The 26,612-nt window shown below is 38.8% G+C and overlaps 2 protein-coding genes across 12 annotated transcripts in view; one reads left to right on the forward strand and one right to left on the reverse strand.

The window, feature by feature from the left end:
• The window catches only part of Abi1 (abl interactor 1), an 89,786-nt gene extending 88,054 nt beyond the window's left edge, over window positions 1-1,732 (forward strand). For all 10 annotated transcript variants that reach the window (XM_052156264.1, XM_052156254.1, XM_052156255.1 and 7 more), the window contains one exon: window positions 921-1,732. In XM_052156264.1, coding sequence (XP_052012224.1) covers window positions 921-1,096 — 176 coding nt within the window. In that variant the 3' untranslated portion in view covers window positions 1,097-1,732. The remainder of the gene's footprint in view (window positions 1-920) is intronic.
• Window positions 1,733-2,654: 922 nt separating this feature from the next.
• Window positions 2,655-26,612, reverse strand: part of Pdss1 (decaprenyl diphosphate synthase subunit 1) — a 38,193-nt gene continuing 14,235 nt past the window's right edge. The window contains exons 5-11 of one of the 2 annotated variants that reach the window (XM_052156265.1): window positions 24,062-24,203; window positions 22,187-22,298; window positions 21,969-22,078; window positions 13,811-13,891; window positions 13,575-13,688; window positions 7,193-7,273; window positions 2,655-3,100 (exon numbers count right to left, since the gene is read on the reverse strand). In XM_052156265.1, coding sequence (XP_052012225.1) covers window positions 2,960-3,100; window positions 7,193-7,273; window positions 13,575-13,688; window positions 13,811-13,891; window positions 21,969-22,078; window positions 22,187-22,298; window positions 24,062-24,203 — 781 coding nt within the window. In that variant the 3' untranslated portion in view covers window positions 2,655-2,959. Of the gene's footprint in view, window positions 3,101-7,192; window positions 7,341-13,574; window positions 13,689-13,810; window positions 13,892-21,968; window positions 22,079-22,186; window positions 22,299-24,061; window positions 24,204-26,612 lie in introns of both variants that reach the window. The other variant, XM_052156266.1, reaches the window with a different exon arrangement.

A 26,612-nucleotide genomic window follows, 5' to 3' on the forward strand; every position in this document is an offset into this window, starting at 1 on the left:
TTTTGTTGCAGAACTAAAATGGAAGGAAATGGGCTTGTTGAATTCACATGCTACAGTGTTTTGGAATAAAAAAAGACTGTTTAATAAATGGTGGTAATCAAGCAGTACTTTAAATCTTTCCCTATTTCACTAATTTAGAGTTATTAAGGAGGCAAGCTATCTTTCGTAGGGGAAAAAGAATTCTGGACCATCATAAATGCTTTAAAAATCATATTTTAAGAAAAAAAATGTTAAGAGTTAAGAGTCTTAAGACCAGTCTGAGCTAAATAGTGAGATCTTGAATCTGAAAACCAAAAATAAATCTAAAACCACCTAAATTCAGAGATTTTAAAATTATTATTACTTCATTTGTTTAATGGGAAGGGGCATCTGCCACTGTGTGCATGAAGATCACAAACAGCTCTGTTAGTTGCCTCTTCTACCATGCAGGACCCTAGGGCTCAAATTCAGCCATCATGCTTGGCACTTGTTTCCAAGCTGAGTCGTCTCACTGAACCCCAGATGTTTCTTAAAGAAATTTAGTGGAACCCAGTGTCTCCTTTTGTGTGGTCATATGCAGCCATTGTGTCAGGTTAAGTGATTTAGGGACTTGATTGACCACTTACTTATACTGATAGAAAAATTAAGTCCATCTGGGCAGAGGTGGCAGCTGTACCTTTAATTCTAGCTTTAATTGGGAGGCAGAGGCAGGCGGATATCTGTGAATTTGTGGCCAGTCAGGTCTCCAGGACAGCCAAGACTTTTACACAGAGAAATCCTTTCTAGAAAAGCCAAAAATAAATAAGTAAGTGAATAAATAAATAAATTCCCACTAGAAATACTTAGTTTAACTAAACTATAGATTTAACTGGCATTGCATTTTAAAATTCAAGTAATTGTTCAAGATAGTATTCTCATGTCATACTTTGTTTCATCCACAGTTGTTGCAATATATGATTATACAAAAGACAAGGATGATGAGCTGTCCTTTAAAGAGGGTGCGATCATCTATGTCATAAAGAAGAATGACGATGGCTGGTTTGAAGGAGTTTGCAATCGAGTGACTGGACTCTTCCCTGGAAACTATGTAGAATCAATCATGCACTATACTGATTAGTTTTTCTTTTGTTTTCTTTTCATGTAGGTTATTACTCCGTCATACTGTGGGACTATATGGTTAACAGAATTATTTTAATGTTTAAAATGTGCCCATATTTTCAGGACATGTTTTATTGGTATATTTGGATGTCTACCTGTAAGCATAAATTTTGGAGGCAGTTCAAACATTGCTGAACTGCCTATAATTGATTATGCATATGTACTCACACCTTGCTAAGTTTATGACCAGCCTAAAAATTCTGGGGATGCGGGTTATTATGTTAAACCAACCATGGTTCAGAATGCACCATTACATGTTTCAGTGCAGCATGGTCACTAACATTGTGTCAGACTAATAGGAAAAAAACCAGAACACTTCAATGCTGGTGCTGGTCATACTTTTGGTTTCAATTCTCATTTTTAAACAAATACTGTGTTTAAAGCATGCATAAATTTTTATGTACTGAAATATACTTAACAATTCAAGATGCTTCCAATTTGTGTAACAATTATCTGGAGTACTCATACTTGAGTCTCTAAGTTCTCCATGTGAAATGAAAGACTATCTGTAATGTTGTAATTTGTATCTAAGTTTTTTAATGAGTGAAATTTGCATTATAAATTTTTCCATTCATAAATACATAAGTGACCCAAAGGATTTTGTCCTCTCCTTTACTGGTTTGCTTTAATCGTGTGCTTGTGCATATGCATGCACACCCCGTACCCCGTAAAAAAGATGTATTGCAGAATCATGGTTCTGTTTTCTCAATGCATCAGCTTGAAAGTATTTTAACTTAATCTTAATGTGTCCAAACAGCAATGCAACAGAATTTTGCAGATGATATCTGAGGGTAACATCTGAAGGAGTGCTACACTTGTCCTTTGGATTTAAATGAAACTGAATTTACACTGACTCAGTGAAAGGAAAATCTTTTACATATTGTAAAGATGGATGCAGTCCATTTGTGGATAGGCATATTTAATTCATTGCCTGGCACTAGAAACATAAAATTTTACAATAATTGAGAAAGAAACTAGGCCACATATTAATCAGTGAACAGGTAATAAGCAGGTTTGTATTGTAACTAGATGCAACACATGCACTTTGTGTGTCTCCTTTATTTAAGGGAGGGTTTGAGGGATACTTCTCTTGTATATAAGACTGCACTGCTTAGGACAGTAAAGTAGGTCACACAAGTGCGGGTTTCTATGTACTGAGGGTTACAGATTTATGGCAGCATAGTTAGTGATTAGAGCAGTGCAAAATATTTCTGAAAATTAAAGACATTGTTCCTACCAAATCAACTATCCCATATATATTTTACCTTTGTTATTTTTGAAGTACTATGTCATTAGCCATCAGATAGCTTATATTATGCTTTTTCTTTTTGAATCAGAATGTTTTCTTCGTTTGTAAATAACCTGTTGTCTAAATTTTATCTACAGTCTTTTATAATAAACTATGCTCCTATACAAAAAATTTGGATATTATTAAAATGTAACTAATGTGGTTTTAAATAGTACAGACTTCGAAATTCTCTGACCTTTAATCCTATGGTGAAACGAAGACAAACCACTTGAATTTTAACATTGATTATTTATTTGTGTAATGGCTTTACATGTGGGCATTAACAATGTAAACAATACCACATATAACCATCAGGATACCTCGATTAGATTTATAGGACTATAATGACATTGGTTTAATTACATTTAAAAAGTTTTCTGAAAAACTTTGCCAATAAAAAAATTGCCCATCAATAAGGTTGAAATTATTTTTTAAAATGATTTTTGGTTTTCCGCACATGAAGCAAATAGTGTTTCACAAAATTCATTAGGCACAGTCTGGTAAGATAGCTGCCCAAAAGAACAGAAAGAACTGTCATTTATCTCTTGTGAGCACACTTTCTGAAAGCTGAATGAGGGCGTCCCTTTCTGTGGATGGCCTGAGCTTCCTGATCTCTCTCACTGCTTTGTGGCAGTACTGCTGGGCGAGGTAGGTGGTTTGCTGCACGCCGTCACTCTATAGGAGATAACAAAACAGACAGAACACCGATCAGCTCCTGGATTGCTGCTATGATAGACTGACACAGCTTGAGATCAGATGAGCCGGACAGATAAGTCAGACCATGTCTTTCAAGTTCCCTCCCCACCAAGAGGCTGTTGCTTTTGTCTACATCTTTCCTCACATGGAAACAACTCTAGTTCTATTAGCACACAAAGAAATCAACTCTGTCATGAACCAAGCTATTTTCTGTTTGTTTGTTTTTTCTTCACCGAAGCATTAAGTTTTAGAAGTTCTGTCTATATAAAATCCTCTTTTACAATGAAAATCTAAAAGGCTTTTAATGAAAATGCCAGTTTCTGCTGTTGTTGCCTTTCCTATTGGAAATCACATAGCCCATTCACAGCATTTCCTAGTCTAATTGCTATCTCTAATTGTCTTCGGTTCTTCTGCAGATTACCTTTGCCAGCACGATCAACTTCTGGTTTCCTCTTTTATGAGGACACTATTGCTTCTATCCACTCTGCCCTTATGCTAAGGATGGTTACATTCTGTAACTGTTTCTAATGGTGGTTCTTTATAGAAGCTGGGCAGTAATAAAACATTTTTACTTTTCTGATAGAATACTAACATCCTTCTCCATGATTCTTAATCAGTTATTTAGATTACAATATTCTTAGTATACAGTTGAAATGCTTTCCTTGAAACATGATCAGAGTTTAGTTTTCTGTGCCGTCTTGCGTAGAAGTATGTTTTTCTCCTTGGTGTTTCAGCACATCCTGCATAAGTACATGTGAAAAACCAACATTTCTGTATTTCCTTTTTGAGACAGGATCGCACTCTGTAACCCTGGCTGGCCTAGAACCTACTATATAGATCATGCTGGCCTTAAACTCAGAGATCCATCTGCTTTTGCCTTTCAGGTGCAGGGATTAAAGGCTTTCTTGCTCACAACCAATTAGAAACTAGCTTTTTATTCTCTAAGTGTGATTTCACTTGCTTGAAGACTTATTTTTAGGTTTAAAGTGTTCACTTGGATGTCTATTTGGAAGGCCTTACTCCATTGTCTTCTAGCATCCGGTATTTTTATTGCACAAAGCTAGTTTTGGTATCTTTGCCTTTTGTAGTGAGCACTTTGTAGTTTTTTTTTCCAGAAAGTTACATTATGGCTTATAAATGCATACATACATGCATATAGTCACACTTCATTCTTACTGAGTCTTTCCACAGTTGTTCCCAACCCCCATGGTCCTCTTTCTCAAGAGTATCTATCTCTTCCAGCTTTCAAGTAAATATATTTCATCAACTCTTCCTCCTTAACTATCTTTTATCTTCTGTTATGACTTACACATGTACAAAGTTAAATCTAGAGTCTGTTTATGAGAAACTTTTTTTTTTTTGAGATTGGATAATTTTGCCTAACAGGATCTCTAGTTCCATCTATTCTCTAGCAAAATACTACAATTTTATTTTTATTTTAAAAGAGTTTTTATTTATGTGTGTGGCTGTATGTGAGTATGTACCTGTATAGTGTAGTATAGGTGTCACGTAGACTAGGTGAGGATGCCTGAGCTGGAATTCAGGAGCTCACACAGGCAGTTGTGAGCCACCAGATTTCAGTGCTGTGAACTAAACACAGGTCCTCTTAAAGAACAGTAAGCCATCTCTGCAGTGGATTTCACATTTCTTTATGGCTTGATAAAATTACATTGTGTGTATCACATTTTCTTTATTAACCAGCTCATGAACACCTAGGTTCTATTTCTTAACTAGGATGAGCAGTAAACATGGACTGCAAATTTCTCTGGTTATATGTTGTCTTAAGTGTCCATCAGACAAAAATCCACAGCTGGGTCATGTGGTTCTTCTGTGACTTCACACTCCATTAGCAGTAAATAAGGGTTCCTTTCACTCTGCAGCCTCACCAGCATTCAGCATTCCCTGTTTTCTTGATAAGAGTCACTCTGATGATATTTAAGATAGAATCTCAATTTTAATATGCATTTTCCTAATTGCTAAGAATGTTGAACATGTTTTAAATACTTACTGTTAATCTGTATTTCTTTAGTGAATGATTAAATTAGCATTTAATTTTGAAGTTCTTTATATTTTATATAATATTTATTATATTTATATATTTGGGGTATTAGATATATAGTCTATAGCTGGCAGGTTGTTTTCCTCATGCAGCAGCTTTTAAAATCTAATCCCATTTGTCAGTTCTCAGAATTATTTCCTCTTCTGTTGGGGTTGAATAGTGGGCTAGAGGTGCATAGGCTTGGTGCTGGAGCCCTTGCTAACGTGTGCAGAACTATTCAGTTCCTGGCACAAGGGAGCTTTAAAAGGTCTTGTTTAAGAATTCAGTATCTTTGTAAATTTTGCTGTTGAGAGTTTTCAGTTTAATTCACATTTTCTGCTCAGCAAGTTTTAATCAACTCTTTAGTAATCCTCAATTGCCCACACATATTTAATGAAGGAATAGGATTTAGAAGCCTCATCAAGTTTTTAAGGATCTAGAATTTAGATGCCTTTGACACATTTATTTGTGATTTCTAAATGCATGTCTGTGTCACAAAGACAGACAGGGTGGTTTCTGAAAGGACCAGTGTGTAGTATTTGTAAGAACTACAATTTATTTTGCTCTTCAGTCTTACTGATCACTTGAGTCTTTTGATTCACTTTCTAAAGCCATGTTGGACATAACCTGAGCATGTAGATCTTTGTCCGTTCTGTGTATCTAAGCAATCATATTGTAACTAGGTATTATAAACAATATAAAGTATGAAGCAACATTCTAAGTATCTAAACACCCATTCAGCTTTGCAATCGAAGGAGGGTTCTGCAACCGTCAGGAATACCGAAGGACTGCTGCACTATTATTTCTAAGCCTAGAGCACCTTTGATGAATATTGAATTTGAGTTTTTATAGCACTCCCAAGCAGTCACTAAAATACTGGCAACATGATTATTTAGAATTCTTTCTTGTATACTAAATATAGGTCTTAGAACACACTTACTTACTAAATCTTGTTTTCTTACTCTATCCCATTTAACCTGTGGCCTCCAGATAATTGAATCTGGAAACTGATCACTTTAAAAAAAAAACAACCAATCCATTTATGTTTGTGTGTGGTGTGTGGCTATGGACACGTACAGGACATGACATGCAGATGTAAGAGGGAAACTTGCAGGAGTTGACTTGCTCCTTCTACCGTGTGAGTCTCTGAAATCAGACTCTGGCAAAAGGCTTTGCAGCAACTTCCTTCACCCACTGGCTCTGGAAAGAATTCTTTAAAGAAAACAAAGCCATTAACACCTAGGAGAAAGTTCTGAAGATACACAGCAACACATATAACATGCCTCTAGGTCCTGAACAGAACTATGGCTGAACTATGACTTGTTCACTCTGTTTGTTCAAGTTGTTCTTAATAACCCACTTGCTTTTAACAGGAAAGGCATTTATGAGTAGGCTGTTGTAACCATCTAGATATAGGAAGTGAGCTTTGGATAGGGATGTCCCCTAAAGACACGGGACAGCTCATTTTAATCTAACAGGTTTCATTTGGCCTGGCCTGCATAGGAAGACTACTGAATGACTTAAAGAGATTAATGATATTAATTGGGCTTTTTTTTTTTTTTTTTTTTTTTTTTTTTGGTGCCCTTTGAGATGGCTCAGCAGGTAAAGGAGCTTGCTGCTAAGCCTGAATGAGTTAAAAAAATCTCCAGGACCCATATGGTATAAGAAGAGAACCAGCTCCTGCAAGTTCAGCACAAAGGCACCACAATTAGATATAAAAGTAAATAGTATTTTAATTGACTTGTCCTAGTTATTGTCAAATCAGGTAAGGGTTGACCAACTTGGCTCTGTATAAAACTTTGTTACAGTACCTGCTGTTGCCTTTTCTATTTTTTACCTTGGGGGATAGTCCAAGTACCTAACCCTGAGTGAGGAAAGGCCTGCTTGCCAAGCCTGATAGCTGAGATGATCCCTGGGACATACACAGTAGGAAGGAATGTCCATTTACTAGTTGTCCTCTGACCTTCATTAGTTGTTGAGCACATTCATGTGCACAAACAAGATTTAAAATCATCCTTTAAAAATAGTCTTACCTGTAATACATACTGTCGTGCTTTGTCCACATCTCCTGGCAAACTGAACCGTCTCATTATCATAGCATTCATTTCTGGGAACTGACCATACAGAAGGGAAATTTTTATTGTTCCTGGAGCAATGAAGCATTTTAATACTTGTTTGTAACTATAGAAAATAAGAAAAACAAAAAGTGGGGGCTGGAGAGATGGCTCAATAGTTAAGAATGTGTGTTGGGTTCTTAGCACTCAGGCAGATCAGTCTTGTAATTTCCCCTCTGACCTTCGGGGGCGCTATACATATGCAGTACACCACAGACAAGCAGGCACACATAGTAAACAAAACAGAACTAGTTGTTTTATCAGCAGTCCAGTACTGAGTAAGTTTCAGGAGGGCAAAGTACTGTACTCAAGCTTGGGTTCTAATTCAGGAGGCTACGGTTTGAGAATGCCTTTTTAATGAATTGCCAAGTCATGTTGGTATTGATGGTCTAGGAAAAGGTTAGGAATTTGACACTGTTGAGTGCACAGTTGAGTGTGCACTGAAATCCTCAAATGTGTATGGGGCACGAGTGACTCCATCTTACTCCCAACAAATGTGATTATACTGGTGTTACAGTCACCAAATGTTTTAATGCACACCATTAAATAGTTATGAGATGAGATAGTTATCAGCCAGATCAGTGTACTTAGTTATAAAAGATCACAGGTACAGCTCAGCATTAGAGCATTTGCCTTGCCTGTTTAGAGCTTTGTTCCATCCCTAACACAAAAATTCATGGGCTTGAAGATTTCATAGGGGAGGGAAATTCTTCCTTTTGCTTTTCTAGGTTCAATGGCTGGTCCTAGAACTAATTCACTGTATCTCATATAAGAGGAAATAAAAAGGTCTGATAGCAAAAAGAAAAAATCAGGCTGGAGGCTGGTCTGCTGTGAGTGCAACATGGTCTGATGACTGGAGTTTGATCTCAGAACCAGGAGGAGAGAACTTGCTCAGACACCTGTCTCCCCAATGTGTGTGTGTGCATATAAACACAATATAAATTCCTTAGTCATGATGAAAATGTCTTTTATCCTCTTCATTTCTTAGTGATTATTTTGGAGGATGGCATCACTAGAACCAAGCCAGAATAGCATATCACTTTCAGACCCCAAACCCATATCCAGGTTCTGCTGGCAACCATCCCAGCTGAATAATTTCTTCATCTCAGCCTTTTTTTCTGTTTCAACTTTCTAATTTCTAGCAATGTGTAGCTCCATGGAGTAAGAGGTAGGATGTACTCTGTCACAGATATCCATGCTTACGCAGTTGGTAGTTTCCCTGGCACTATGTGTGAAGGATGAAATAAGTTCTCCAGTAATAGTGACTGGAATCTGCAGCACAAAAAATAGGGCACACAGAGAGAAGCCCTAACCAAATGAGGAAGTGTTCTAGAAAAGTACATGTTTGAGAACCAAGTTGTAGAGACTGCTAACAATCTATACAGAATGTAATGAACCAACAACTGGTTAGTTCTTAAGTACTAGTTTGCATTAGTTATTGGCCTTTTATGAATAAAATCAAGAAATCAGCTAATTTTGGTGCTTTTATTTTTTAAATACCTCTCCTCCACTTGCTTACTTCTAGGCTAGATCTTAAAGCAGATGCGATGGTGTCTTGGGCATCTCATACAAAATTCCCTGTGTCTATGATATATGAGCTTTTCTTTTCTCAGCATGAGTTACGTGTGATAAAATATGCCAACAGTGTAGTTTCTCTGCTGCTTTTAATGTAGAAATCACAAGAAAGCAATGTTTTAAGGAAAACTGAGTTGCAGTGAGCATAACTACATTCCTCCTTTGAAGTAACACCATGTAAATTTCAATATTCAAATATCAAACTTGTAAAAGCCCCTTCCTAAGCCTGTGTATGTGAGGAAGAAATGAGAAACAAGACAGTTCTCACCCTAGATTCAGTGAGGAGACTTCTTTTTTTTTTTTTTTGCTTGCTCATGCTGTTTTACAAATAGGAAAAACAGCCTGTGAGGAAATCGGATTCTAACTCTGAAACGGTGATTAGTGCACTGGGATGAGTCGGTCGGTCTCCAAACCTGAGTAATTCTAAGGCACAAACGGTCACATAGCATAAGCCTGGACATGTGGTGCAGAGGCTGGTGATGATAGTTGCAAGTACAGCTACTGCCTGACATTAGGTCTAGGGATTTATCAATAGCAAGCAGATGAAAGGAAAGTTTTTAAAAAGAGCTTTTAAACTCACCAAAAAAGGAAAACACTTCAATTTTATTTCTGAGTATTTCACAAACATTTTTGTATGTCATTGAAAGATTTAAAATGAAGATTTAAAAAAATATAATAACTATAAAGTCAAACAATTTTCTCACATTGTTTTCCAAACTGACGAATATTGCTATGACTTAATCACTTTTCCACATTTACACATTTAAATATCAGCTTTAGGGATGGGAACCAGCAAGAAAAAAGAGGACAGCTATTTCTAATTCTTTACCTTTTGGGGCATTATGCACAGCAAGGATAACCATTAGACATTATAACCACACTGCAGGGAAATGTGCACTCAAACTTTTGCTAAGTTTATATTTTGAGAAAAATCATAAAGCCTCAGACAGATTCAGGTAAATGTTACTAAGTTAATGTCCAAAGAATTTTAAAGAAAAAGCATGGAGACTTGCTTGTTTAGGATAAACATTTCCCATTTCTTGTCCAGTAGATTCTGTGTACAATTTCAGTACAGTATACCTCTGGCTGTAGTTTGCACTTGTGAATAAGGTCTTTGACAATATTGTGGGTTGTATTCTTTTTTCCCTTTTTTGGGTGGGGGTGGGGGGACACAATCTCACGTAGCCCAGGATGACCTTCAACTCACTATGTAGCTGGCAATAACTTTGAATTCCTAGCTTTTACCTCCCAAGTTCTAGTAATGGAGTCCAGGGACCTGTGCATGCTAAGCAATTACTCTACAACAGAGCTCAAGTGTTTGCTCTTGAAGACAATATACACACTTATACAAGAATATACTAACTTTATCACCAGTGAGACCTCTTCAGAAATCATGAAGTGTGTCTGTGTGTGTGTGTGTGTGTGTGTGTGTGTGTGTGTGCGTGCGTGTGCGCGTGTGTGTGTGTGTGATATGCATGTGCTCATTTTGAATCAAACCCGGGGTGATACACATGTTAGGTGAATTTCTACTGCCAAGCCATGACCTCCTGACCACCTCAAGTCCTTTGGGAAGGCTTCCACAAAGGAATATCAATGGGATATTGATATCAATAGGAGAATCAGTCAAACAGTTCTTAGTCCAGCAAATTATAATGTCAAGACCATTTACCATGCAGCATTAAAAAGGAAAAGGCAAACCAGAGTTTGGTGGACATGGCTGTTACCTTCATGCTTGAGAGACTGAGGCAGGAAGACTGTTTGTGGAAGGCCTAGGATCTCAGAGCAAGACCTTCAGTGTTTCATACAGATGGATTAGTTCAATGACAAATCTGTGGACAAGACATCCTCCTAGGGAAGGTTTACAAACACCTCCCAAGTACTCAATAAATGGTATGTTAGCCACTAATAATAGTGGATGCACTGTGTGATGTATCTTCAGTGCTAGGGTATACCAGTTACCTGGTCTGTGGGTAGACCTACTAGGTACTATTATCTACACTGTTAGTTGAAGGAGCAATTCAAGCATAGTAAAATGAATGCTGGTCTTAGAAGACTTGGGGAAGATGTTCAATTGCCTTCTGTGCCATCTACCAGATGTTCCATTTTGGTCAGATCTGAGCATCAGTCTTGGTCAAAGAACAAACAGTTATCTACCACAAAGTGGAATTGTGAGATCAGGGGCAATGTAAGAAAGAATCCTTTATAAACTAAAATCAACACTGTTTTATTAAAGCTAGATACTGTATAATCCTGCATTATTTTTGAACTTGATTCACCCAAAGTTATTTTAAGCCTCATGAACTCTTTTTAGCAGAATAATGCATAAAAAGATCCTAAGCTCAGGGTTTGGAGACCAGTTTATAAATACAACCTTGACTAAGTATAAATACATATTCTATTAACTTTTGGCATGGTGAGTGCTGCCCAGAGGCACTACTGCTCAATTTCTTCATGCCTCATTTCTAAGGCTGTGTTATGCCTGCAGCTCCCTTCCCATTGCCTTATAGGCAGAAAGGGGAAGGTGCTGCCTGGTCAGAGTAACTGGGTGCCTCATGCCTGAGGGATTCCCAGTAAAGCACACATAAAACCATAGTTTGGGTAACCTTCAGATAAACAAATACAGCATCTTAGCACTTTTCCATTCTATGATGGCAGGTAGGCTAATCATAAGAGCTGTGTACTCAGCTTCTGTTCTCACTCTATCCCATTATATCTGAATGCAAAATTAGCTATTAATTCTTAGTGTACAGGAAAGTGAAATGTTTTTTTTTTTTTTTTTTTTTTGGATTTGGTTTTTTTTTTCGAGACAGGGTTTCTCTGTGTAGCCCTGGCTGTCCTGGAACTCACTCTGTAGACCAGGCTGGCCTCAAACTCAGAAATCCGCCTGCCTCTGCCTCCCAGAGTGCTGGGATTACAGGCATGGGCCACCACCGCCCGGCTAAATGATTTCTTTATAAATGATGTAATAAAACAATAAAAAAGTACCAGTCTATTTCATTTGTTTCATGGAGCTCATGACAAGTATTTATAATTGTCGAGACTTCTAAAAGCAAACCCAAAGTCTTTATAGACTAAACAGGGAAACCCTTGGGGCCCAGCTGACTGATCTTTGCTGAGCTAGCTGGTTTGTGGCATAGACCATGCTATCTGTTGTTCATGTAGACTCACTCACCTGTGATGGGGATGATGAAGGTCTGTGACTACAACAAATGCTGGCCAATGATTAATTTTTCTATCATCAGATACACTTTCATTTATATACACATGGCTCAGGAATACTGTGTGTGTGTAGGTGGCTATGACATAACAGGAAATGTTCCTTACTAAAACTTTAATGTATAAAAGATTTTTTTTAACTTAGCAGATATATTAATAATCTTCCTGAATATTGGGGTAGTGAGTTAATAAGTCTCAGTTTCATGGGAGAAGGGACCTACCACTTATAGAATGCTTATATTTTGTTTGTTTTTGATTTTTGAGATTTTTTTGTTATTTTATTTTGTTTTTAATGTAGTTCAGACTGTCCTCAATCTCATGATCCTCCTGTATCAGCACCTGGGTATTGGGTTGCAGGTCTGTGTCACTACATCTGAGCTATACATCTTTCTCTTCTTACCCTGACCTCAGATGTCTGAGGTCATAGAGCCTGATAAGAAGGACAAACGTTCCCACTAAGTGCCCCATCATCTCTGGTCAGTCTCTATTCTTTTGATTGACAGGCACTGTCCATGGTATCCAGCCATCACAGCTTCGACCTCCCTGAGGCTGAATTACACCTGTAGTAGTTCTGCTAGGTCAGAGGATAAATATCACTTCCCTTTCTTGAATCAGAAATGAATCAAAAGGCATGTCATTGGTTTTAATGTCAAAATGGAACTAAGTCCTAGAGAAGTTATGACTTACATTGTAAATAAAGAATGCAGGCAAAATTTATGAAAAGACTAATAGTTTAAAAATTTTAGTCCCAAAGGGTAGTTGGTGATGACTATCTTATCACACTGCTAACTAACCAATTAAATGCCACTCAGATGACTATTTGAAAAAGATACCCATAAACAGCTAATGATCCGCTTAGTCCAAGCAGCATCTGGCACAGCCAAAAGCATATGGCCAGAGTCCAGAGGATGCTGTGAACTGGCTGATGTGACAGTTGATGCTTCTGAAGCATCTCATCTATGCTACGGAGGACATGGAAGCAGCTTTACTGACTCAACAGTCTCCCAATGTGGAAAAGGAAGGAATTATGTGTTCTAGTGCATTCTACTGACTTCTCCACATTTGGAAACAATGGCTGAGTCATTAAGGCTTCTCTCAGGATGCCAACAGTTCTATTAAACTAGAACTTACGGCTTCCTCAGACTTAGATACCCTTGGAACTTCCTGTACCTTTAAGAGGCTCTGAGGCATACCCAATCATAAAAGAAATAATTGTCAATATTGCAACACCCAAAATACATGAAATTTACTCAGCACTTTCTGATTTACAAAATAACGAGTAGTATATCAACTAGCCCTCATAACAACTAAGATTATAATCTGTGCTTCACAGATTAGGCTTATGGGAGTAAAACTACAACCCTAACACCTCAGTTATCAAACCAAGATCAAATCTGTGGTCTCTTTTCTAAATGCCTCCAGCTGTTTTTTATCTCACACTTTACAGATGTGCCTGAGATGTTGGTTCCATAGGGTTCCTCAGCAATGTTTCAAAGAGAACAAGACCTACCTGCTGGCAAGCAAACAAGACAGGGCCGGTGGCTATGCCTAGCTTCAGGTCTGCAGATGTTGGCTTGCCCATCTGGTCAGAACATGAGGTGAAATCCAATACATCGTCTATGAGCTGCAAAAGGAAAGATGAGTATACCCACTGAGCTGCCACTGTCTTCACTGTTTGCACACTCCACACTGAGAAGAATGCAGGCTGTGCCTAGTGTCACCATTCCCACAAACAAGCATACCAACCTGAAAAGCTATTCCAACATTTTTCCCATACTGATAGGCAATCTCATGTACCACTGGATCAGGGCAAGCTAGAACAGAGACCTGAAAGAAAAAGAAGATTCTGGTAAGCTGTGTCATCCAGGTACCAGACAGCCAACCATGATGGAGCCACTCACACATTCCCTAAGAGCACTGAGCCTATGCTACAGACAATCAGGGGATGCTGGCACTAAAAGGTGCCAAAGCACATTAAAAACTGCTGGTTTTTTTGGCCAGGTGGTGGTGGTACACCTCTTTAATCAGGAGGCAGAGCCAGGGACCTCTGTGAGATTGAGGTCAGACTAGTCTACAGAGAAGAGTTTCAGGACAGGCAAGGCTACACATAGAGACCCTGCCTCAAAACAAAACAAAACAAACAAACAAACAACAAAACAAAGCTTTCTTTCTGTGCAGTTCTGAGACCAGAGACCAGGGTTTTTTATGGGTTAGGCAAACACTCTATCATCCAGCTACAACTTTAGCCCATTCCTTACATTTATTTTAATATTTGTGAGTATGCAGGAGTGTGTGTGTCACTCTGGCATTACTTTTCTTCATCTTTACATGAACTCCAGGGATTAGTTTCAGGTTGGCAGCTTAGAGGAAGTGCCACCTTGCAGTCCCATTTTCTTACATTTTTAGGGACTCTAAACTTCCTCCTGTTATTTCAAACAAGATAAACAGTCTTTTGGGCAAAGAGCTACAAGACTAAATTCTAATAATAATGTAAGCAAACCTTTCTGATATGCAAAACATCCCACTGTGTAAAACCCTGGCTCCTAGCGCCTAGTGCAATTGCTGGCTTAATGACCTCTGAGGAAAACCCTCATTTCAGGGGTGAACTCTAATGCAACAGAAAACACTGCCAAGCTCCTCCTCCTCTGTGGCTCCGTTTTGGTGATCACATTTCTTACTGAATGCAGTTGCTTCTTGCTATGACTGTTAACAGCCTCAAGTCTCAGTCTGGCTTTCATTATGAGAAGGATCTTCCCTAGACTTACTGTTCCCACCCTCTCTCATCAGAAGTAACTTAACTGTATTAGGACTGTTTGTTTGCACTCCCACCCTTCCAAAAGGAGACAAGGAAGACTTACAAAGCTTTGTAAAGCTCAAACCCTCAAACACAAGCTGGCTAGTGCTGAGCATGCTAATCCACACTAATCCACCGAAGCTACTTCCTGCTGCACTGCTGAGCATGCTAAGCAGGCCCAGCCACATGTTCAGAAATCAAAGACTGGGAAAGAACAAGAGGGGAACTGGGGAAACACTGTTCAATTGGAAAACAAAGTCTCTGTTGAAGTTCAGTACGGAAGCCAGATGAAATAGGTCACTGGTGATAAATAAGCACCCGCCTACTTCTTTTGGAGACTGCATTCCTCCTGGACAGCAGCATGGCAAGGTGGGACAAGCTCTCCAGAGGCCTCTGGGGTTGGAGAAAGGACTAGCAACTATCAGTGACCCTGATCTACTGTCTGATTCTTCTGTGTTTCCTCTTCTGTAAAGTGTAGAAACTGAACTCTTACCTCATTAAAAAGCAAAAACATGCCATTAGAGAATCTCCCTTGGTGCTGTGCATATAGCTCAGTAGTAAATGAGCTCATTTTGGTGCTGTGCATATAGCTCATTTATTTAACATATTGGTTTGGACTCAGGCACAACAGAAAGAATAAACAGGAAGGAAGCAAGGAAGAAAGGAGGAAAAAGGAAACTGATTCTCCTGTTTAGCTGGATATGGACATGCATACCTGTAATCCAGTCATTCAAGAGGTGAGGCAGGAAGACAGCAGAGTTGAGGCTAAACGACTGAATCAGAAACAACAGAATCCCCCTTCTCTTTATTCACTACATCCAGGAACAGATGCAGGCAGGATCTGCTAGCCACATCACTGCTCATTGTTATTTTTGTTGTTTGCCTTTGGTGGTGCTGAGGCTCAAATCCACAGCTTTGTGCATGACTGTAAGACGTATTCTAGCACTGAGCCCCACTCAGCCCTGGGAATGATTTCTGATGACTTAATACCTTATGCAGCTGTAATGCTGGCAGAGCAGAGCTAAGCTGCACACACCATAAGGCCACACAGCCACTTTCTTAAGTGGTAAAGCTCTTCACTGCTTTCAAAAGCAAAGACCCATGACCCACAGCAGCCCAGGAAGTCACATGACCCATAGCAGCCCAGGAAGGGCTATTCTTTGGAAGTACTTTGTGCCACATGGAGGTCAACGTAGAAAAGAAGTCAAAATATCCACCCAAGAAAGGCAAGTTTCAGGCAGCTGGATATACTGAACCGAGAACAAAATGATTTCTATCCCCCTCAGCAGAAATAACTGATAATAATGATAATAAAGCAATTATTACTATTATGAGATTAATGCTATCTTTTCAACATAAAGACAGATATAAAAGCCAGGAATAGAAGCTTTCTTTCAAAAAATATAAATGGAAAACATCTTATATTTATAAAGTCAATGAATTAGCATTTGTTATACATATCACTAGCACTATACTCCCTTCCATGCTAACAAGTCAAAGTTTCTGATCAGGTTGATGAGCGCTCTAAAGAGTCCTGATTCCCTTCATTAAAGTTAGGGAACAGAAAACAGCAGTCATAAGTATAAAATCAGATACAGTATAGCACACTGCTTGAACTCAGCACCAGAGAGATGCCCAATATCATACTGGAGTATGAAACATGGTAAAACCAAAGAAAGAGGAGCTTGACTAGTTGTTTTGCCTGAAGCAATTGCCACAGTCAGGCTGTGCTGTGCCCCAGTGCCTCTTTGAGGACCATACTTAACACCACATTCCCACAAATTTCATCTCAAAAAGACTGAGAAGTACTGACTGCACTGGAAGGGCAAAGTTCAACCAGGATCTCTTTGATCTTTGGAATGTATACTCATATTACCATAAACGAGAGGTATTTTATGGACAAATTTTATGTGTTCGGTCTTACTTGCTTAAAATAGTGTAGAAGGCATGGTGGCACATATCTTTCATTCAGCACTTGGGAGGTAGAGGCAGGAGTATTTTTATGAATTCATGGGCTAGCCTCATCAGAGAATTCAAGATGCCAGGGCCTCATAGTGAAACCCGGTCTCAAAGCAAAACAAACAAACAAAAAGAGTTAGAGGGCTGGACAGATGGCTTAGTGGTTAAGATCACTGGCTGCTTTTCTAGAGAACCTGGGTTCAACTCCAATACCCTTCTTTAACTCTAGTCCCATGGTATCTGACACCCTGACCTCAGTGTGAACTGTATGCACATGGTATACAAACACAGAGGCAGATAAAACATCCATAAACATAAAAAATAATAAAAAGATTACAAAATACTGCAGAAACTTTGAGTCTGTTCCATTATAAATATAGTAAACAGGTAGAGAGAAACATGCAGCATTGTATCACAAAGATCTGGAATGTGATCTTGAACACAGTAATCTCAGTAATCCAGAGGCTAAAGCAGGTAGTAGGCCAGCTTGGGATACAGGGCAAAATATTGCCACAAACAAAATACAACAGGCCCTCTGTAAATATGCAGTATAAATGTGTCAAAGACAAAGACAACTCAAAGAGAAAGAGAAGGGGAGATGAAGGGGGAAGAGTACTCTGCCCCCAAAGCCTGGTAACCTGGGCTCAAATCCTGAGAAGCCACAGAAATGTGGAGGAAGAGAACCAACTCTACACAGCTGGTGACCTCCACACGTGATGTGGCAGGGACCTCCCCAAAGCCACAGACAGCCATCAGTGATCTGAGTTATGTTTGGCTTTCCTCAAGAAGTGGGAGATGTAATTCTGGATTGTCGGAAATGGAAAAATCTAGTATAATTTCTGTTAGTGAACCCTCATGGAAAGAGGAGGACACACTCAGAACCTGCTGACAGTGATGCACATGGCCTTATGCAAGGAAATCCGATGGTGCGTACACAACTAAACTACATGACTTGACCTTCACAATGAAGGCAAGCCCACAACACACACACAGGCATGGTATTGTGGCTTGTAACTATAACATTGAGATCCTAAATGCCTGCATGCAGGAGACTGATGCTATGGCTACACAACAGATACTGTACAACTGTGGGGTTTTCTTTTTTCTTTTCTTTTCTTTTCTTTTCTTTTCTTTTCTTTTCTTTTCTTTTCTTTTGTAGTTGTTTTTCTTTTGGGACTCACTATACAATCCTGGATGGCCTGGAACTTGCTATGTAGACCAAGTGTTTCTCAAACTTCAAGATCTACCCTCTTGTTTCCTGAGTGCTGGGATTAAAAAAAAAAAAAGATGTGCACCATCACACTTCATTCTGTCCAGCTGTTTTTAAAGTGAAGATTCTAAAATCAACATGAAATCATCCAGAATATAGTGTAGGTAGGCAGCCAGAAGAAACACTAAGTAGTCTACTAGTTTATTACAAGTTCCAACGAGTAGGAAATAATATATATGTATCTTCTTATGCAAAATGAAACAGGAAGAAAGAACCCAAAGCACTAAGACCAGTGTGCTGGGTGAAACAGGCAGGAGAATGGCAATGCATTCAAGAAAAGGAGAGAAGGGCTTTGTTGTTGCTGTCTAATTCCCACCAGATTCCTGGGGAACAAATCATGGTTTTGGCTGTCAGCTACAGAGTGAGTTTGGCATGACTATGTACACAAATAAACAAGAAACCATGTTTTGAAAATAACATCAATCCTATTTTAATATCATTTAAAGCCTCAAAGCAATTTCTCTATCCAGCCCTCTCTGTGGATTTTAATATTCTTTTGGTTAAAAACATAGAATGTAGATATAAAGGAGTGGGGAGGCATAGGAAGAGAAAAATGGTGTCTTTAGTAAACTGAATAAACGTCTGATTAAGTTTCCTTTAAATTCTCAAAGCATTATGGAATCCCATTAGTTCTATAATGATCTATATCTCCAAATTCTTACCTCCCATCTTTGGTATGTATAATTTCCTTTGAATGAGTGTCTTTGGTCATATGTCTGCATCTTAAATACCAAGAGCATATAAAAAATAGCCATTTTAAATACCTAACACCTCTGGAATATTTCTACCCATGGCCACTTAAATATTGAGCTTGTATTCAGAGTGTTCCCACTGAGATTTTGCTGTTATCCTAATGGGCAGCTCTGGAAGACTGCTAGCATACCTCCTTGTGGTCAGCACAGAACATTTCTTTCATTTTTTTTTTCACTTTAGCCTCTTTTTCTCTCTTTTTAAAAAGAAAATCTGGAGTTTTCTTGGGGGGCAGGGGATGGTAATACTAGAGACTGAACCTAGGAATTTATGCATGCTAGGCTGTGCTCTACCACTAAGTTTTAGTCTTGGTTCTAGACTATTTCATTTTTAATCAGAATTGAGCCTTGGTAAAATATACATCTACTGGTTACTTGCTCATTTTTTTTTATTCCATTTATTACACATTTACTTATATGTACATGTGAATCTGTATATGGCTTTCCACCACTTGGGCCCCAGATTATCAGGCTGTAGAAAGCACCTACCTGTTGAGGCATCTCATGGGCCCTGTTTACTTGACAATCTCTGAAAACCACAGGAGCTCCTCATGACACACATTATCTTTGGCTGTCTAAGCAGAAAGCAGTAATGATGCCTTTCCCTGGTGACACAGGTCCCTGGGATTATACCACTGTGTAAATTAGTTCCTTGCCCTATGCAGAGCTACTCCTTTGTGCCCAGAGAATGCTCATTTAGTGTTTTAGACATGAGCATCTCCACCTGCTGTTAATGTTTCTAAACTGCAGCAGCAAACTTGTGAACTTCTCTTAACTAACAATGAACTTCTCTTAACATACTAGTTCCCTTTTTTTTTTTATATAGTTTTGTTTTTAAACTATGTGTCAGGTCTCAGGCAATTCATATATTAGAAATAAGCTAAAGCTAGATAATGGTAGGATTTGTGGTGGTTAGATAAAAGTGTAGCATCACTCAGGAACCTGTGGAACAGGTTTTCCTTTCCCCGAAGGGAGACATTTCCCTTGCCTCTGGTAGAAGGGATGTGAGAATGGACATAGAGCTCTATTGACATGTAACTGAGGCCTCATGTCAAAGCCCACGCTGGACTCAAGGCACCTATAGTCCCTAATCACAAGTATATTGATTATACATTTCAAAGTCCAGACTTCTTCTTTTTCTCTGTTCTGAATTCTTCCAAATGCCCCTGCTATTTTCGTTCTCATTTGTGATAGAAACCTTCCCCGTCATAATGGAGCAGCTGCTTTGGCAGCTTCTTTCCTGACACCTAACACACATGCCTTAGCTAGCCTTGGAGTCATGGCAATTCTCTAGTCTCAGCCTCAAGACCTGGACAACAGGAGCATGTTTCTCCATTGGTCTAGGAAGACAGATCTTCCAGAAAAGGGGGTCAGATTTTTTAAGTTATAGGTGGTTGTGAGCTGCATGTGAGTGCTGGGAACTGAATTTAGGTCCTCTTCAAGAGCAGCAAACATTCTGAGGTTAAACTTTGTAAGATTTGCCAGCCAAAAGTTTATAATAAAGTATCAATGTAACAGCTTTATGATACCCATTTATAAGAGGTCTGTCATAATTTCATGACTTTTTAAAAACCAGTACACTTGTAATTTCTCACAAATGGAAATGTTATATATAGCTTTTTTAGAAAGACCAAGAGCTGTAGCTGTGGCCAGCCTCTCCTATGCAATTAACATCTCTTTCAGTTCTATCTTTTTATGAAGAAAGTGTTGTCCTCATTTTTCCTTTCTGTCCCACAAGTATGTTTCTTGAAGCATGGCAAAATAGAGGCATTGTTGTCAAAGGGCTAGGAAAAGGCTCCCTTTTACTATAATTTTCTAGGACAATTTACATCTGACCTTGCATGTCTTCTTTCTTGTTGCTGTGATTGCACAGGACTATTACATGGGACTATTGCTTGCCCAGGTTTCTTCTCTAATCCTGCTAGTTTGGGACATACTCAGATAAACAATGTTTTGTTTTTGAGACAGGATGTCATCTATAGCCCACAGTGGCCTAAAACTCACTATGTAGCCCTGGTTGGCTTTGAGCATACAATCTTCCTGTTTCTGCCTCCAAGGGCTAGGATTACAGGTATGCACCATCAAACACAGCTTCTCAAAGGAATAGTTTTATAGAGAGACTGTTTCTAATTTGTGAACCTAACATTGAACTAACAATGACTATCACACACTTTTTGTTGTTGTTGTTGTTATTATTTTGTTTTGTTTTTCGAGACAGGGTTTCTCTGTGTAGCTCTGGCTGTCCAGGAACTCACTCAATAGACCAGGCTGTCCTTGAACTCAGAAATCTGCCTGCCTCTGCCTCCCAATCTGGGCTGGGATTAAAGGCGTGCGCCACTGCTGCCCAGGTTCACACATTTTAATACACAGATAAAAAGACAGTGATTCAAATGTTTGGATAATGCTGAGAGGCACAGAACACAGCATAGAGGACCAGAGAGACTGAGAAGAAGTTACTATTCAATTTATACTCTGAAAATTATGACTTACATATAGGAAATATAATAAAATTGGTTAGGTCTACTATTTATAAACAAGTATGTAGAATACTAGTACAATCTAATAATCAAAACATTTTTCTCCCAGGTAAATATGTGATAATTCAGTATTTCATAACTTAAAAGGTAAAATGTCAAAAATATCCTGTGAAACAGTGACAAAGATTTGCTCAGAAGTTTATATACGTTTGATTGGGAAAAATCTTGATTTCATTGTTTTATCTACGAGTGTGCGACATGTTTGAGTATGGACACACGTGTGCCATGCACATGTGCAGAGGGTGGAGCACAGTTCCTGGAATTGCTTCTGTCCTTTTTAGGTCCCAGGGGTCTAACATCAGGCTTAGGGGCAAGGGATTCTCTGGTAAGCTATGTTGCCAGCCTAGACTGGGAAATATTTTGATTGACTCTTCAGGGGAGGAAATATGACAGAAAAGGTCATTATTTCCATACCAAAAGAACACAACAAAAGTGAGAACATCACAAAGTGTCTGGGATGTAATAGTTTCTCTTTGACGTCTGGAATTTTAGGATGCTACTTTAAGGTTCCCTAATTAAATGTTTCTAGAAGAATTAGCCACCAAGAAATAAGTGTGGGCTTTTTTCAACTTGAAAAAAGACAGAACGTACATACTGCTTTACAACTGTTGGCTATCAGACTGGCTGTCTTCTTGAAGGTCTTCTCAAGGTAGTGGGCAAACCTTTCATTCTCATTTTCTTTTGACCCTAGCTGAAGAAATTCACCTATCAAGAAGAAGAAGGGTTACTTGAGATATGGTTTTATTGCCTGGCTAAATATCAGAATTGGTATTCTAAATAAAAAAAAAAAAAAAAAGGTCAGAATCAACTTACCACGCACTAAATCTTCAATAACTTGGGCTAACATAGATACAACAGCTGTATTTCCAATCCGTGCCAGAGCTACAGATGCTGCAGAAAGAATTAAGTCTCCAGCAAGAACAGCCTGGAAAAGGAGAATAAAACATCAAGATAAAAAGATCACGGCTATCTCAGTAGTCAGGCACTTGCCCAGCATGCACAAAGCCTAGGTTTGATACCCAGGATATTAAAGTGCCCAGGACAAATTATCAGTTAAAAATTATACAGTCAAAGTATATCGTACACTATACATACACATTAAAGATATGCATCAGTTACACAGAAATGCTAGAGTTCACAGAATGTTTTGCTCATAGGATTGTATGTTTTATAAAGCGAAGCTGTAACAGAGAAGTGGTGGTGCATGCCTTTAATCCCAGTACTCCAAAGATGGAGGCAGGTGATCGCTTTGAGTTTAAGGCCTATCTGGCCTGCATGGCAAGTTCCAGGACAGCCAGGGCTACACAGAGAAAACCTGTCTCAAAAAGAGAGAGAGAGAGAGAGAGAGAGAGAGAGAGAGAGAGAGAGAGAGAACTGTTTTCCACTAGTTATGTAGGCAAAGCGGACTTTAAACTTGATCTTTCTGATCCACGTCCCCGAGTCCTGAGATTAGAGACACTTATCACCACACCTCATTCATGAGATGACAATGGTTGAATCCAGGCCTTTTATATGCTGAGCATGAATTCTAACAACAGAGCTACATCCCTGCCCACGGTAATAGAATTTTCAAAATAACCATTTTAGTATTTATCTGTTCTCTAATATCTACAATAATGCTATTCAACATATGCTTACTAATTACTCACCATTTTGCAAAAATTCATTCCAATTAACGCACATGAGAGTACTGACAAACAGGAGGGAACCATATGCTTTATGTAAAGAAAAATCTAAGAGTGTGGATTTGCTTCATGTGCTTTGTTTTGTTCTCAACCCTGTAAGACTGCCAATGGAGGCAATGTGTGGGTGAATGCTGCTCACAGAAGGCAGGCCTGCTCACAGACAGAAGGCCTGCACATCCTCTTTCATTTGTTCTACTTCATTCTTCAACCTATAACTTATAAATCCTCAATACAAAGTACCTATTTTACATATTCTTTTCAAGCAATGCTAATAAAACAGGAAATAAGTTTTAAATATACAGGGGCCAGAGAAATGGCTCAGCAATTAAGAGCACTGGATGATCTTCCAGAGGGCCCCAGTTTGGTTCCCAGCACCCACATGGTGGCTTTTAACCCCCTACAAACCCACTACTAGGAGATTCAATGCCTTCTTCTGGTGCCCTTGATCACCAGGCATGCAAGTGGTGTGCATGGATGCATGAAGGCAAAATACCCATACCCATAAAATAATATCTTTCTATATATATCAAATACAAACATATTTGTGTGTGTGCATACACCTGTATGTATAGCAAATTTTATTAGGATCTCTTTACGGTAAGTTTGATGGTGGATCATTATTTCTGAGATTTCTCTTGTTTTGCAGTTTTTATTTGCTTTGACACTCTTGAACTTGCAGCAAGTTAACAAATGCTTCTGGGTTCAAATCAATGTAGGCAATCTGAGTCGAACAGGAAAATGTAAGAATCCGCAAGAAATACTCATGAAAATGCCTTTCCCTCGTAACTAGAAAAAAATTCACGTAAAAACAAAAGAGACTAAGAAGAATCATTGAGTTTGTTTTTGCTGTCAAGACCTTTACAGAGACAACACAAACACTTCTTTGGAATTTCAAAGACCACATTCAAACAAGTATATTTTACAAATCTGAAGAGCAAATGCAGTATCATAAGCATGATTTTTCAAACAAGATTTTTCAAAGTAACAATAAAAATCATCATACCTTTTTCTCACCCCAGATTTTATTAACTGTATGTTTTCCTCTTCGAGAACTTGCATCGTCAATAACATCATCATGAACCAGAGTAGCAGTGTGGATCATTTCTGCAACTAAGGCTATGGAGCGCTGGCTGGCTTGCATATCTCTAATTAACAGAAAGCAATGCTTTTTAAGAGACGCCGCCTAGAACCTTCTCAGCAATCATCTTGTGAAAACTGGATATCGGATCTAGGATAAAGAATTTTATTTCTCTAAGAGAAACTGCATAAAAATGTTGGCTGTTCTATAGACCCTAAAGACCCAGCTATGACAACCAGATTTCAATCCACGGAACCATGGGTGGGACAGGAGAAGTGACTCTTGCAATGGACCTCCACATGCATATCTTAGGATGCATGTGCCCACACACTTCACATACACAAATAAATGTATTTTATAAGAGTGGTTTTCAATATATACGATTTTTTGTTTGTTTACACAGTGTTTTGCTTGCATGTATGCCTGTTACCATATGTGTACCTGTTTAAGGTCAGAAGAGGGTATCAGATTCCTGTTAGGACCAGGAACTGAATCCAGGTCTTCTACAAGAAAAAGAAATGTTCTTTTCTGCCCCTGTATAAAATATCTTAAAGAATCAAATGCTAGGGCACACATCTCTCTCTCTCTCTCTCTCTCTCTCTCTCTCTCTCTCTCTCTCTCTCTCTCTCTCTCTCAAATTAATCAAAATATATCTTAAGGAACCAAATGCCATTGTGCAAAGTTTCAAAAACTGTATTAAATGAATATGACATGACCAATAATTTCCTTTTAACTCATATTTAACTTTGTTGGGTCTCTAAATTAATTTCTCTTCAGAAATTACAGGATAAGAACTTGCAAGGAGGGGACTGGAGAGATGGCTCAGTGGTTAAGAGCACTGACGGCTCTTCTAGAGGTTCTGAGTTCAATTTTCAGCAACCATATGGTGGCTTACAACTATCTGTAATAGGATATGATGCCCTCTTCCAGTGTGTCTGAAGACAGTGACAATGTACTCATATACATAAAATCAATAAATAAATCTTAGAAAAAAAAAGAACTTGCAAGGTGACACAGCGATATAACTTAACAGTAAAGTGGGAACGTCCCAAATTCTTGTTTTCAGAAGAGGGACTCCTTAAGCAGTCCTCTCTCCCCTCAGTCCCCAGAAGCTGGGACTACAGGTGTGCGTCACGGGTTTCTGGATTCTTGTAAACCAGTCATTGTTACATCATCATGTATAAAAATTGTAAAACACTGAATTTTGATAAGTCAAACTAGAGAAATACATTTGAAAGGACTCAAGCCATCCTGAGCATGGCAAATTTAGCTGTGGCAGCCTTGTCCTTCTCCCCCTCTGCCTTGCTAAAACTGTTAGATTACATTCCTGAAGCTAGCCCCCAAGGTCTATTCCTTTGCATGGCCACTTCTTCCTCCTGAGGCTGACTATCAAAATCCAGCTAGCAAAGTCCAGCATTCAAAAGCCCCCTACTTAACATGCCCAATCAAAATTAACCACCTTATCTTTATAAACCACCATTTTCCTATGTGCCAGGTCTGTCTCCTCTCTACCCAGAGACAGTCCTTTGTTCTCTGGGACAAATACCCCTCTCCTCCCTCTCATTCCCTTTCCATTCTCCCAGATCCTCTATCTCCTGTCTTTGTCTCTTATTCCCTGTCCTCTGTCCCTCAGGGGTAAATAAATCTTGGTGCTGAGAACTTAGTCTCGGGGATCCTGCGCTGGTATTTTTCCTTTCAATTATGTTTTTTGATACACAATTGTAGTGTAACATCTGACTCATGCACTAAGTAAATGTTTATCATAGGGTTGTATGTTAAGAGGGGAGGGGAAGGAAAGGCGTAATAGATGACCTTTCCTTTAAGGACCTAATTTAACATCTGCATAAGTAGTGCTCATTTTAATTCCTTAGGCTCAGCAGAAAGTCATGACAAATACCACCGTGAAAATGACACAGGTACTCATTACACATGGGAATGTGAGCATTTTCTAATCTTGCTTTAAACAGGATTTTAAAGTTTGATGCTGTGGAGGCCCATCTTACCCAAAGCTTTAGAATTCAGTCTCAGCTTCCTAACTGCTTCCAGCCCCAAGGTACTGCTGCTATCAATGGCAAGGTACTGCTTATGATATATTAAATATAATTATGTAACATGTAATGTATAAATTATATGGTTATATAATTTTATTTATGTGATATATAATATATATCATATTTCACAATTCAAAACATAGCAGTTCCTAGTAATTTCAGATTTCAGGGGACTCTTTCAAGGAGGAAAAAGTAAAGACAAAGCAATAGCAGACACAGACAAATCATTACACAAACCAGTGCAGTGGGGCTGCAGACAGCACAGCTCATGGGGAGAGAAGGTCCTGGCACTGAGAGGCCTTGAATTTGATCTCCAATACCAATACAATACACTGCACTGGTGAAAGAGGAAAAGCAACATTCATGTAGCTTTGAAGAGCTTATGCTGACTCTATAAGCTGGTCCTTAGGCCTGCTGTTAGAAAC

The sequence above is a fragment of the Apodemus sylvaticus genome, chromosome 14 (genome assembly GCF_947179515.1).
Source record: "Apodemus sylvaticus chromosome 14, mApoSyl1.1, whole genome shotgun sequence".
NCBI classification, from domain to species: Eukaryota; Metazoa; Chordata; class Mammalia; order Rodentia; family Muridae; genus Apodemus; species Apodemus sylvaticus.